At 36.0% G+C, this 14,511-nt stretch overlaps 1 protein-coding gene across 1 annotated transcript in view; it reads right to left on the bottom strand.

Moving 5' to 3' along the window:
- Positions 1-14,511, bottom strand: part of ITGB1 (integrin subunit beta 1) — a 53,822-nt gene that overhangs the window by 12,463 nt on the left and 26,848 nt on the right. Inside the window, exons 3-11 of the mRNA XM_027841540.1 lie at positions 10,748-10,833; positions 7,626-7,848; positions 6,566-6,736; positions 5,535-5,773; positions 3,701-3,856; positions 2,141-2,236; positions 1,713-1,802; positions 845-985; positions 559-758 (exon numbers count right to left, since the gene is read on the bottom strand). Of these exons, the coding sequence (XP_027697341.1) occupies positions 559-758; positions 845-985; positions 1,713-1,802; positions 2,141-2,236; positions 3,701-3,856; positions 5,535-5,773; positions 6,566-6,736; positions 7,626-7,848; positions 10,748-10,833 (1,402 nt within the window). The remainder of the gene's footprint in view (positions 1-558; positions 759-844; positions 986-1,712; positions 1,803-2,140; positions 2,237-3,700; positions 3,857-5,534; positions 5,774-6,565; positions 6,737-7,625; positions 7,849-10,747; positions 10,834-14,511) is intronic.

Below are 14,511 nucleotides of genomic sequence, written 5' to 3'. Positions count from 1 at the left end.
AGGATAAAGACTGATTTTAGAATATGTTCATTTTCCTAAGAGTTTTACTTTTTAATTTGAAAAACCACCTAATAAACTTGAAAATGAAATTCAAAATAAAATTATTGCTTCTTTTTCATTAGTATAAGCATATACATATATATTTGACTTCAAAAATTCAACTTAATATTTTATGAGAAAATGCTAATTTCTACCTCAAAATAAATCTTCTGTTTCTCTTACAGCTTTTTGTTTTGAATGAAATGCAATGTTTTAAAAAGCTAGAAAAGAAATAAAAACTATAATATACAGTTTTATTGTTAACTGGTTTATATCTAATAATGTTTCTTCCTGCCAATTAAACCATTTATTGTTATTGTTGGGTTTTCTTTATGTGCTTTGGAAATAAGTAGAGGGCTATTAAAGTTTTATGAGTAATAATTCAACAAACAAATTCAGTTCAACAAGCACTTATTACATGCAAAGTACCAGAGACGCAAAGACAAAAATGAAAGATTTCCTGCCTCTCAAGAAAGGCCTCCTCAACCAGGACCACTCCCAGACTAGGTCTCTGCTTACCGGCAGGCACCGCATTCAAACGTTCCATTTCCCTCATGGCACTCTGGACTATTTGGAAGGCCTTCACTCTGGCACTCACATTCACAAATAAACTGGAGTGTAATCTCTACTTCTTCAGTGAAACCCAGAGCCTTAATTTTCACGGTTTTTGAGTCCTCCTCAGGACATTTTGTGGAAGTTATGCTAATCTCGAACTGAACCTGTAAGATGAGGAATGAATAGCTACATCACTGTCTGCCTTCTCCCCTACCCAATACCCAAGTTTAAATAAGTGATGCTCACCCACCTCATCACCAATGGAAATATTGGAACATTTTCTTCCATTTTCTCCTGTCCCATTCACTCCATTTTTGCAGTAAGATTTGTAATTTATTGTTACTCCCTCTGGCAACTTGCCATTTTCCAAAATGACTTCTGAAGATAAGGACTAAAATAAAGATGAGTTTCAGTAAAAAAAAAAAAAAAAAAAAAAAAAAAAATTTTAATTTATAAGTGAAAAAAACTAAATCTATTAAATTCAGTGGACTTTGGTTCATGAAAAAATCCTCTTCCATAAATTATTTAGAAGTCCAATTGAATGGGATTTCTTCAAAGAGTGTTATTTCTATTTTACTGCTGTTTTCTGTCAATGATTATAAATTTACAAATATTTGTTAAGCAACTATGTTTATTATGTCCTTAAAAACAAGGCTAACCAGGATATGAAACAGAACCATAAAAGGAGAAAATTATTTTTCTTCCATTTTGAAGCAACTCTCTTCCAAAGGCAAAAACAAAAGGTACGGGTAAGACATAAACAATGATTCTTGGAAATAGGAAGCTCTGTCCTCTGTAAATAGCAAAGGAGAAATGGACAAAGATCCCTTCCACGGTCTCCATTTAATGGAGTCAGGAAGTGAATTTTATCTCAAGCTCAAAGCAAGTATCCTCTGGGGTGAAGCTAAAACACAAAGTATTGTATTTTCTAGTACCTGATTGATAGCAACAAGACCAATCTTTAAATATTCAGATTTTTTTTTCCAGTGATAATTCTAAACAAGATGTTTATGTCTATTCTTTTTCTAGAGTTAGGCTAAGACAGTACTGATAAAGCCCAGGAGACTAAATGACCTACTGTAAATAGGTATGAAGACAAATTAATTTCAATTACTTACATTGTATGCATCAATGATCAACTGAATTACATTGCTAGAATTTGCAGACAATGTTCCTACTGCTGACTTGGGAATCAAATTCTTCAGTTCCTTAACAGAGACAATGTAAAATATAAAACACACGTAAAGCATAAACACATTTATTATACCACCATGTACTAAAAATATCTAAAACCTGTTTTGAATATATACTAAATGCCAAGGTGAATTAACTCAGATGAATAGCCTAAATATTTGAGAGCCAGACATAAAGAATTTTTGAAAAGATGATTAAGACACAACCTGCAACTTTACCCAGTCTGCCTTGAGAGTACTTTCCTACAGCTTAATTTATACTTCTTTTTGCTTTTTTCTTTAAACAATAAAGATCTATGCACATATACCTTGTTTTAACTTATATAAAGCAAACATAACCACTATATAGTTACCTTGTAAACAGCCTGAAATTCTTCTGTAACTGCAAAAATTGTCTGAATGTTATTTTCACTGAGTTTTTGGACAAGGTGAGCAATAGAAGGATAATCCTAGAAAATAAAGGATCAGTATTTGGTTAATATGTAACTATAATCTACTAATCCATACTGGTTTTCCAGTAATTTTTAAAAGTAAGAAATTTTTGATATGATAAAGTATGTAAAGTATCAGCTCAATGTGGGTAATTCTATAAAATTCTCTACTTCAGTATTGTATTCCAAAGTATCAGAAATGTAACATGTGCTAGTGAAGACTGGATGATCTCTTAGGAGCCTGCCCAACTCAAATACTCTATGAATTTTAAGGATACTCTAAAATTCACAACCTTTATATCAATTTGCATTGGGTGGGAGAGCACCTTTCCACTAAATTCCTCATTCAAAACTTTATTGTAGTGTGTAATTAACTCTGGATTCTCAAAAGTTAAATGTTAATGGAGTAAAAGCTCTAGCAGAGCTATATGAAACCAGAAAGATTTTGAGATCAGACCAGGCAGCCAACTGAATGCCACTCACTCCAAGACTAACCCATAAAAGTATAGAGAAGGATATCAGTACAAGGTTGGCTATTAGGTTATTTTGGCCACAGTAACTTATGAAGTCATCTACTAAGGTACAGAGTAGTTGTGATATATGTCAATGAAGGGAATAGCCTTCAAAGAAAAATAATAGATCTTTTGAAATATTGATAAAGAGAGAAAATTATAGCATTCCTTTGATTCTTCAGAAGAAGCATTTCCTCAATGAATAGGAGGCTTTCAGGAGTATGAACCATTAAGTGCTGAGAAATATATTTAGAGGAACTCTCTAAAAAAAAAAAGAATGGTTATATAATGGACAAAAGCTTGGGGCCTCTCATTTCACATGGCCAGATCAGAAAAACAAATATCTTAAAAAACTGCTCCGTATCACATGAAAAGTTAATAATGGAGAAGCTCACTCTGAGGAGGCTTTCCAAACCTCAAAGTAACCAATTATTCACAGTATGCAGAAACAAGAAGTACATGAAAACTCAAATGGACCATTAAAAATATGGACAAAAACTTCACCTCTTAAAGGTGATCCAAAGATTAAGAGAAAATTAGAAGAAACATTATAAAAAATTCTTGAGCTATGAATCTTAAACAGGAGCTAGCAAAATCAAAGAAAGAGGAGGTGGAAGTATAACGTGAATTCATGTTGAAGTAAAACATACTGTCCAAAATAATTAGCAAGTTCTAGACTGAAATGAGAAAGGAAAAGGAAAATTTTGTCTATTATAATCCACATGACAGTGGTCTACATGTGAATAAATGAAAGTGGAGAAGGAGCACCAAGCATCTTCTTCACTCAAGCCCATCATGACTGGGCAAAAGTGGATACAAAGCCACATATTTAAAAACAGCAATACTAGCTTTCCTGAGTATGCGTTAGGCCTCATACCTACCAAAATAATAAAACCCCAAACCCCCAAACTCCCACACACTCTTTAATGAAGTCTCAAAAAATTTAATAGGAAAGGAATTAAGCACTCACATAATAATGGCTCATTGTGTACACATTATTTTCTAGGTGACATTGTCCATCATTTGGTAAAACAATTCCACCGAGTTTACCATCTCCAGCAAAGTGAAACCCAGCATCAGTGGAAAAAACCAACAGTCGTGTAACATTTCTCCAGCCAATTAATGACTTATAAAGAAAAAAAGGAATGTTAAAGACAAAACAAAAAGTAACCCAACATACATGTTTAAACTTTCAGTTTTTTTAGCTTCCTTTTCATCTCTATGGTACTCTTTACCTAACATTTCTGGGGGTGTTTTCTATTCTATAATATCTAAAAGATAATCGACAAAAAAGCCTAAGACCATCAAACAGGAACTCTCTCTAACCTTGTGAACTATCCTGAATCTTTAGTTCATCAGGCCTTATGTCTCTCTCATATTCCATCCTCAAACTATAATTCACATTTCCTCCTCTGCCTCAGGTGCCAACATATTACACTCTTTTTAGAGCCTTGTAATTCCAAACCTTCATTTTTATGTTCTAGTCTACCAGTATAATTACTGATTCAGAGCGTCTTCATAGCCTTATTTATTCTGTTCATATACTTTTCCTGATCTGCTGAATACATCTGTCTTGGCTTATTTCCTAATTAGAACGTCAGAGCATAAACTCCTTGAAGGTGAAAATTGTTCCTACGTAGGGATTCTTTAACTCTCCTATGCCTACAGGTTGAGGGAAGTAGACAACAGATAGCACTGTCCTTTGGGAAGGGAATAGGAGATGGGAGCACAGTCACCACTGTGGATTAAGGAATTGACTCAACAATCCTGAGGTTCTTCACAACTCTTAAGACGTTGTAAATGCTCTCTCAGTTTCAGCTTTGCAGCTATAGCATTTCTGCAATCACCCTAAAAGAGAGTGACATTAAATAGTCCCCTGTTGGAAACACAGATTCATGAATGGGGTCACCAGGAATGGAGCTATATCTTCATGAATCATTAGCACTTTAGCTGACCAAGAGCAGGAACGGAAACACGCTAGGCTCCTAGAGGAGGTAGAACATAGAGGGTGGGAATGGAGGATGAAGGGAAGAAAAGGGGAATGTATTAAAGGCAAACTTCATCTATTTCAAAATTTCGCCAAGGGTCAACTCTGACTCTGTTGCCAATCCCTTGCGCAACATACACCCTGAGTGCTGAATGTAGTGTAGTGCCCCTGTGGACATCTATAAGTACAGGCTAACTGAAAAACTAATCTTCTGAAATAAATTCTAACCATTTTAAATACAAACCATACACAGCTTATTAGAAAACACATTACTAAATACATAAACAGGCACACACATAGCATTTAAAAAAAGATTAAAATAAGATTTTATTGATTTACTAAGACAACAGGTACAAAGTGTCATTCTGTACCTTGATTCCTCTTACAGCACATAAACAAATTAAAAATTAATGTTAGGAATTAAGTCCCAAAGCTCCTTTGATGCCACAAAGCCAGAAAGGAAGAAGCACCACAATACAGAGATACCTGGGCCAACTATTTTTTTTTTTAAAGGAGGAGAGGACATGAACTCAAGAATCAGGATTCCTGGCTGGGTTCCTCTATTGTTTCAAAATCACTGAAAAACTGATTTTTGAAACCCTATGTAATGAGGGTTTCAAACTTTCCCTCTCCTTGTAAGTGGAATTATAATAATAATTCTAATTATTACTATAATAATGCTTTTCTCACACAATACCTATATGGCATTAAACTATGCAACTCTGGAAAGCTAAAGTATAATAATATGGGTATATGTTTATTATTTCTGCTGACTGATAATGGAACTGTAACTAATCATAAAGAATTAAGTACTTACTCCACAAACTGCAACCTGCATGATTGCATCAAATCCCCCTTCTGGAGAATCCAAATTGCCAGAAATGTGCTGTTTTCCTACAAGCTCATTAAACACTTCCCCTTTATCTGTAAGACTGAGCACATTTTTGTAGCTAAATGGACTGGTGCAGTTTTGGTCGCCTGTGCAAGGGTTCCTGAGTTTAGCCGGTGTTGTACTAATATATGGCATCACAGTTTTCTCCACAAAGGAACCAAATCCTATTAGAAAAATGATAATTTGTGGGTTTAAAACTTAAAATTATCAGTAATAACTTGTTACAATCAAGTCAAAATTTCCATGCCATACTTAAAAAAACAAAACAAAAAAACCTTTGTTTTCCTAGCATACTGGCTGTGAAATGTGTTTTTGCACTTGTATGTCTAATGTTCTGGGTCTAAACAGTTTGAAAAGACAACTTACTTGAAAACCTGAGAAACTATCTTCTCTTTACAAAGAGCTTAGGTTAAATCTTATATGCATCAATAATGCTTGTTACATAAATAAAAGCAAGAAATGGATAGCTAGTTCTAAATTTTCTTAGCTTAGCTTCCCATTCCCAACCCAACAGATTTTTAAGCAGGAAAAATTTGGGAAGAATAGCATTTCCTCAATAAATAGATTAAAAAGAGAGAGACAGAAAGAGCTAGTCTTTTCAAACTACTGTGAGATTTCTAAAAGTTATATGGTAATTTCAACATATAGTCCTTGATGCTGCAGTAGTGAACATAAGGAGGTATGGATTTGAGGACGACATGAAGTGAATTACACATATGTGAAGTGGAAAATACAGACAAATCAAAAAGGAGATGGCTGTGAAATGGAAGTCTACGTCTGAAATAAATCTGGGAGTTAAGATTTTTCAGTGCTAAAAGAGACATGGTAAAGGATCTTGGGGAAAGAAAGTATCTATTTGTTTATTTTTAAGATTTTGTAACTGCTATGAAAAGAAGCACATTTTCTATGTGGTAGAATTAAAATCAAATCCATTTGTATCTTTCCAACACTCTTACCAATTCGGAAATCTGAAGTGATTCTCTTCATTTCGTACATTAGATCTGTTCCAAGACTCTTTACATTCTCTAAGTCATCTTTCATGGAGTAAGAGAGATCCATAAGATAATAGAGGTCGATAGGATAGTCTTCAGCTCTCTTGAATTTTAATGTAAATGTCTGTGGTTCTCCTAATAAGACAAATGTTAAAAAAGAAATCAAATAAAGTTAGTAGAAGCCCAAAATATACCAATATGAAAAAATGAAAATAATTTGATCAACATTACATTCACTTCATATCTAATATTACTATTTCTACTGAAAAGTTTATAGTTCTAATTCTGTCACTGACTGACTAATGCAGATATAAAAAAATAAGCATTCTTTTACAGTACTAGAAAGTAGGATTATAACAAAATAATGGATTCAAGTGTTAGCTCTACTTCATTTTAGTTCCTAAAAATGTCTCTACTATCCTGCCATCAGATTTTATGTTGTGACACACTGTTCAGAAAACACATCTAAAATAGTGACTGTGACAGGACAATAAGTTCTTAGTAACCATAAGCTCCCTGAGGGAAAGACTAATTCACTCCTTTTATATCTTTCCTATAATGTCTATACACTGCCTTCTCTAAAGATTTGGACATCTCACTGTGGTATGAAGATGGCCCCAGGTTTTTTCTGAAACCTTATCAGCAGAGCACAAGCTCTGACAGGTCCAGTAAACTAATTTAGTGAATGACATGTCACATTTTTGGTCACAGTAACTCCTAAAACCATTTACTAAAGGCATGATGGTGGGGCTGTATCTAAAGAAGAGATTATTTATTTCACTGGAGCATAAGCACTAGCATATTGATGATATAGAGTCCTTTCGAAGTACTAAATTAAGGAGCTACTGATATCTTTACTGAATCTTTACTGAATCTGCTAAAAATGAGTTAATTCCTAAAATTCAATATATTCTTTGCCCTTAAGAGAATGCCAACTCGCTTTATGAAAATCAGTCCTCAGCAGCACCTGTGAAATTAGGATCACAATGAGAGTCATAATGACATTGGAATTAAAGACTCTTACCTGAGCGTAACTTCAAAGTTAGTTGCTGTGGTTGGATCTGAGTAATATCTTCAGGCTGCAGTTTTTCTGCTGTACCTTTACTGCGATTTGTCACATTTTTATTTTTCCGGATAATTTTGTGGCCTCGAGGATTTTCTATGTCCTGTGGACGGCAGCCTTTCTTTTCTAATGCTTCTAAATCATCACACCGGGCAGAAGTAGGCATTCCTTCTTGTAAAAATGACTAAATCATATATAAACATATACGAGAAATTATGGCAAAAATAATCACAAGCTGAAATATTGTTCATTACACAAAAGATTCAACACTAGGCATTAATTTTCTGACTTTTAAACAAGCTTCCCCTGCCCAGACATGAGTGCTTATACTTTCAGTAGAGAAAAAAATAATTTAAATGAAAAATTTAGAAAACCTCGGAAAATTTTAGGTGAACTGAAAAGAGGAATTAAGTAAGCAGAACCAAGAGAATACATACGACCACAACACTTTAAAGAAAAGCAATAATAAAAGACATCAGAACTCGGGCCAACATATTGACCAATCTTGGCTCCAGAGGACTGATAAAGAGGCCTATTTCCCTCTTCTCAGCAGAGAAACAGTTAACTGCAGGTGTCAAATGAGGCATATGCTGTCAGACAGACATAAAAAAATGTTCAATTGGGTGGGTGGGTGATTACTGGGAAATGACAACAGTATTTAAAAAAAATCAGTAAAACTTTCTTAAAAAAAAAAAAAAGACTATTCCATACAAAGTTGTGGTTTTTTTTATTGGATATTAATATTTATTAGGAAATCCTAGTGAAGATCTTAGGGCCAGGACCAAGTTTGTGGGAGACTTTTAGGGTCTTTGGGGCTTTGCTTCCCTGGTCAGAAGTGGGTGGTGCAAAGTTGTGTTTTAACAATCCTATCCCCATTCTCTTATTTTTCTAGAAATGTAGAACCTAAATACATCTTAGATTAATTGTTTCCTAATACCTAACAATTCAATGGGGCAGCTAGGTGGCACAGTAGAAAGAATGCCAGGCCTGGAGTCAAAAAGACCCAAGTTCAATTCTGGGCTCAGATATTTACTAGCTGTATGACTCTGGACAATTCACTCAACCTCTGTGTCTCAGTTTCTTCAACTGTAAAATGGGGATAACAGCAGCACCTTACCTTCCAGGGGTTTTGAGAGGATCAAATGAGATTTAACTATAAAGCACTTAGCACAGTGCCTGGCACATAATAAGCACTATGTAAATGTTAGCTATCATTATCATCATCAATTAATAATATTTAATTATCCATAAAATATATCACATGGCATAAAGCAAATATAGCACAGAAAACAGAAAAGGCAAAATAGACTAGCTTTTACAAGCTAGTTTGTAGAGGGAGAAAAAACCCTGAATATAAATAGCTTTTGTCCGAAGAGATGGCTTATAAGATTATCTGCATAATTAAAAGAACAGAAGGTCAGCTAAATCAAACCTCCACTCTTCTAGGCATTATCATACTAAAACTATCCTCCACAACAACAAAAAAATCACACTAGTGAAGTAAGCTTTTCAAAACACTGACCAACACACATATAAGTGTTGATTGTATACAGAGCTCATGGAAAAAATATCTTTAACCCTTTTCCTTTGAAACATGATTTAATATCATCAACAGCCAACTGTGAATTATTTCAAAAATCCCCAACTACAACTTCCGCTGTTCTACAGATTACACACCATAAAGATCCTGGATAATAAAAAATGTAAACTGTGTTGAATATGCCAAGTCTTTAAACCATCACTGTGAATACTCAACAGCTGGCTGGCACAACTGCTCCTACAGGGAGGAACAGGGTTCTGCGCAGTTTCCAACAATACATGCCTAGAATAGTTGGAGGTTTAGAGAATAAGGACTGCTCCTTCAGAAATAGTTTGGTACAGCCAGGATAGATAAGGGAAAACCAAACTTCAAGCTCACAAATATATTGGGGTGACTGATTAGAGAAAATTACAGCACTCTCTACCTTCCTCGTAGTCTCCAGTTTAACCAAGTGGAGCTGAGGGTGAATGCCTCAGCACTTTCGGTTCTTTAGGCATCTATGTTTACAACAGTGAGAGTGTGCAATCTGGTGTGATCTGCTTGGGTAGTATGGTGTATCTAAATAGAATCAACCGTTGAGCTTTCCTCCATTGCTTCACCCCACTTCTGGCTGGACTCCCTCATCATTACTTGTTGCATACTCAGGTAATGAAAATTAACTTTCATTTAAGTCAAATCAAATGTAATTAGAACCAGTCATTTGTAACCAGTCAAAGTATCTAGGACATTTCAAAGTCAAATACAAGTGAATCTTGGGTTTTGTGCGACTTGGAATATATACTCCCAGTAGTGTAGGTAAATTAAAATTCAACAAACATTTATCAAACTCTACTCTATGCAAAGTACTTGAGTTACTTGCTAGCAATATAAAGACAAAAAAATGAGAAGGTCTTTCCCTTTAGTAGATTTTATTTAACTGAGTGGAAACCTCCACGTACAAGGTACAAAGCAAGACAGAAAGTGATGGGAGAAAGCAGAGATCCAAACAAAATGCTCTATGAAAACTTCACAGACAAGATATGGATACATATCTTTTTTTTTTTAAGGTAACTGGGGTTAAGTGACTTGCCCAGGGTCACTCAGCTAGTTAAGTGTCAAGTGTTTGGTCTGAGGCCGGATTTGAACTCAGGTCCTCCTGACTTCAGGGCCAGTGTTCTATCCACTGTGCCACCTAGCTGCCCCAATACATATTTTTATAGGTAATTTTGCTGGCCAGATTGGAGGCTTCTGAGAATCTACAATTTCATTTAGTTAGAAAGGCAGGTATTGTAGAAGATATGAACTATTTTGAAGAACAGGAGGCATATTCAAGAGATACAAGGAAAGGATGTCATTCTAGAGGCACACAAACCTAAGAAAAGCTATGAGTAACCACCTGAGAATTGAAAGATAGCCAATGTCTACATAAGGAATATGGTGGCAGGAATCCCACATCCCCATAAACAAAACAGGACAAAAACAAAATTTTTAAAACTGAGTGTAATTAATATATGTGCAAGTACTATATTCATGTGAAAAACTATATGCAATTTACACTACTTACAGAATTTGTGCACCATCCACAATTTGGTCCTGCTTGAATACATTCTCCACATGATTTTGCATTTGCTTTTAAGCAGTCATTTCCACCTGTTCAAAAGAACCCGAGTCATTTTAATTAAAAATATTATAAAATATAATCTATAATAATGCTGGATTACACATGGGACAGTGGAAAAACCACTTTTTTCTAGAGCGTTAGAAGATCTGGGTTCCAATCCCAGTTCTGTGTTTACTCCTGGGTTTCATTTTCCTCATCTATAAAGTAAGGGGACTAAATTAGGTGGTCTCTGAATTTTCTCTGGCTCAAAACCTATGATCTTATGATTTTCTAATTAAGATGAATTTAGTTCACAATGATAAATGTCACAATGAGATAATGAACTTGATACTTTTCCCAGGCCCTACTGACTCTCAATTTCCTTACTCCCCCAAAAAAGAATTACACGTCAAATATTGAATTACAACTAAATCCACAGAACAAAATAAGTGAAATCTCTGACAACATAAAGTCTTTGTGAGTCAAAAGTTGAAAATGCTAATCCCTGAGGCACTTAGTCTATAACCCACATTAGCCTCCACCTCCAGGTAGGGACACACAAGCTGAGCTGAAGGCCTGGGCCTGGATCCATGCTGCAATTTCCTCTTGGGCTACATTTCTTGCCTGCTCCCCTATATCTACAAGAGTAGATGCTAACCCTGCTCAGCCACATCAGGAGAAGTGTGTATGTGAAGGGGACTGAGGTAAAAGAAGGGAAATGGGCTAGGGGAGAAGCATTCTGCCTTCTGTCTCTGGATCCCCAAGGTTGAAGAGATTTTTCCAAAACACTCTCCCCAGTGCGCTCCCATTCTGGGGAAAAAAAAAAATCTGACTTTTTCTGCATTGGACATTGATACACAGAAGGAAAGGAGATGAGCCTAGGGAGGAACTAGAGCAGGGGGATAGATAAGCCTAGAGCCCATGAAAGGAGCTTCAAGGAGTTCCCAAAATCCAGTCCTGGAGGATTTACCCAAGGCCAGGGGAAAGGAATCAGGAAGTGATTAACAGGGAATACAAAGAAGAAGGCTAAAACACGAAAGATTTCAAAAGGAAGAAAATTCAATAAAATCCTGAAGCAAGGAAGAAGGAATACAAGCCCTTAAAAATCACAAAGCTCTCTAAGTATTGTTATCTTTTCCTTTTCACTGTACCCCCAAACGAAAAATTTTAAAAACACACAAAAACCTCACAATAAACATGTACGGTCCAGCAAACAATTCCCACATTGGCCATGTACATAAATGAATTCTTCATTCTGGATTTTTAATTTCATCACCTCTTTGGAAGGAGGTGGGTGGTGTGATTAATTTTTAGTCCTCTGGACTAGTGATTTATTACACTAATCAGAGATTTAGAAGTCAAAGTTGTTTTTCTCTGTAATGTCAATGTAAACTGCTCATTTCACTCTGCATAAGATCCAAGGTCTTCACAGTTTCCTCTGAAATGCTCCATGTTTTCATTTCTTATGGTACAAAAATATTCTATTACATTCATATACTACAATTTATTTAGCCATTCTGTAATAAGTGGGACCCCCTTAGTTTGCAGGTTTTGGCTACTATGAAGAGGTAGAGGAGGTACAAGGGAATAAGCACATACACAACATTTACTATGTGCTAAGCACTGTGCTGTTGTCCTTCGTTCTCAAAAAGGGCCAAATGACATCACTACGTTGGGATCAAAGTACAATGTGTCCTACAGCGGCTGATCAGACCAGTATGAGCTCATAAGGCTTGACCACAAGTCGGGCACAAACAGTTCATATAAACGTTCGGAGTGGAGATGTCTCTACATTTGCTCATCTCATCTCTTTTGAGTTACTGCAATTCTGCTTTGCTCAGAGCACAGCACTTTCTTTGATGGGAGTATGCCACGCTGGGCAGTCCTTTGCCAGTGTCTTGCAACTGATTCCAAATCTCTCTTCAGAGAGACATTGAGTGTCCTTGTAGTTTTACTTTTGACTACCATGGGAGTGCCTGCCTTGCGTGAGTTCTCCATAAAATAGTCTTTTAGGCAAACTATGTTTCTCATTCGAACAACATAGTCTGCCCATCAGACTGCACTCTTAGCAGCAGAGACAGGCAATATGCTAACTAAACACTTTATATATTCCATTCATCAAAACACCTGTGGGAAGTAGGTACTATTATTATTTTACAGTTGAGGAAACTGAGGCAGACTGAAGTTAAGTGACTTGCTTAGGGTCACACAGCTAGCTAGTAAATGTCTCGAGGCTGGATATGAACTCAGATCTTCCTGACTCCAGACCCAGTGTTCTATTCACCATACCACCTAGCTGTCTGCATAAATTCACGAATTAGGCTTATAATTGTTGACTGTACTACCCTAGAGTGCTAAGTCCTGTAAGTGTCTAAGTTTTCTTATAGTTGTTCCATTTTAGTTACCAAGTCTTGTGGCTGCTACCTATACATCTCTTCCATTTATTCCTTTCTCTTTACCAAACTAGTTTAGGCCCCAATCAACTCTCACCTGGACTATAAAAGCCTTTTAAATGATTCCCCAGCTTCTAGTCTATCCCCTCTCTGACCCATACTTCACATAGATCATGCTACTCCTCTGATCAAAACTCTCAGTAGCTCCCTACCATCGCTAGGATAAAACATATACTTCTTAGCTCGGTCTTTAAGGCCCAACAACATGATGTCTCCAACCTATCATATTTCACATGATTCCCCCTTTCCACACACTACATCAGTCAAGCTAGACTACCTGCTATTCCCCACTCAGTATGCAACTTCCTGTCTTCATGAATTTACATAGGTATTGCCAATTAATGGAATGTATGCCCCCTTAACCTCTGCCTTTCAGAATTTCTCTTATCTCATCAATGTGTAGGGGCTACTTTTAGTGATACAAATTCCTTCCTTCTTACTCTACAACTCTTGTTTGTGATATCAATGTGATGAAGACTTTCTTTCAACCATCCCTGGACTCTTCATGTGTTACTCTTCACATTTGGTACATAATCAGCCTACCTTCTTTCCTGCCCCTACGTTTCCTGGATAATATCTTTTTTGTCACTTCTGCTAAGTAAATCACTGGTGGTAACACAACATAACCTACTTACAGCCACTAAATTTCTCCACTGCCCTTTGAGTCACCTGAAAGATTCTTCAGAAAGTGTGTTGCTTCATGATTTTTATCCATTTGCCATGGTTATGTAAGAATTACCAGAAAAATACTGGTGTTAAAAGGACTGTGTAGGGAAGCAGCATGGGAGGATTAAAAGTGCTTTATAATTTCCCAAATGCTATGTGCTCTACTTTATTCATTCTAGATAATCCTCAGCCTAATTTACAGTCAATCTTCACAACAAATGACATTTTAAAATCTATTTATTTTTTTCTGTGTGAACTGTGAAGCTGATCTTGTAAGTGGTCCTTGAATTTCACTTAGGTCTTTTGATACTCTGAGCTTCATGCACTCAGCAACAACATCATTTGCAAGTAGGACTCTATAAGAAATTACCATTTCTAAAAAAATCCTGTTTCATTGTGGACGCTGTGCAATTCACCTTTGGTCAGCACCTCTCTAACTTTCTGCCTTGGATACCTAAGGAAACTGAATAATAAAACTTGGATAACTGAAGAAAGTTATCTCTGTAGTTGATCAAGAAATCCTGTATGACCTGAACACATGCCTAAGAGCCACTGTGCTAGCGCACAGCCTTTAAAGCAAAATTTTGTTCTACTGGGTCTAGTTTTTTT

The sequence above is a fragment of the Vombatus ursinus genome, unplaced genomic scaffold, assembly GCF_900497805.2.
Source record: "Vombatus ursinus unplaced genomic scaffold, bare-nosed wombat genome assembly UNPS02014861.1, whole genome shotgun sequence".
NCBI classification, from domain to species: domain Eukaryota; kingdom Metazoa; phylum Chordata; class Mammalia; order Diprotodontia; family Vombatidae; genus Vombatus; species Vombatus ursinus.
This window is presented reverse-complemented; position numbering and strand designations above follow the sequence as displayed.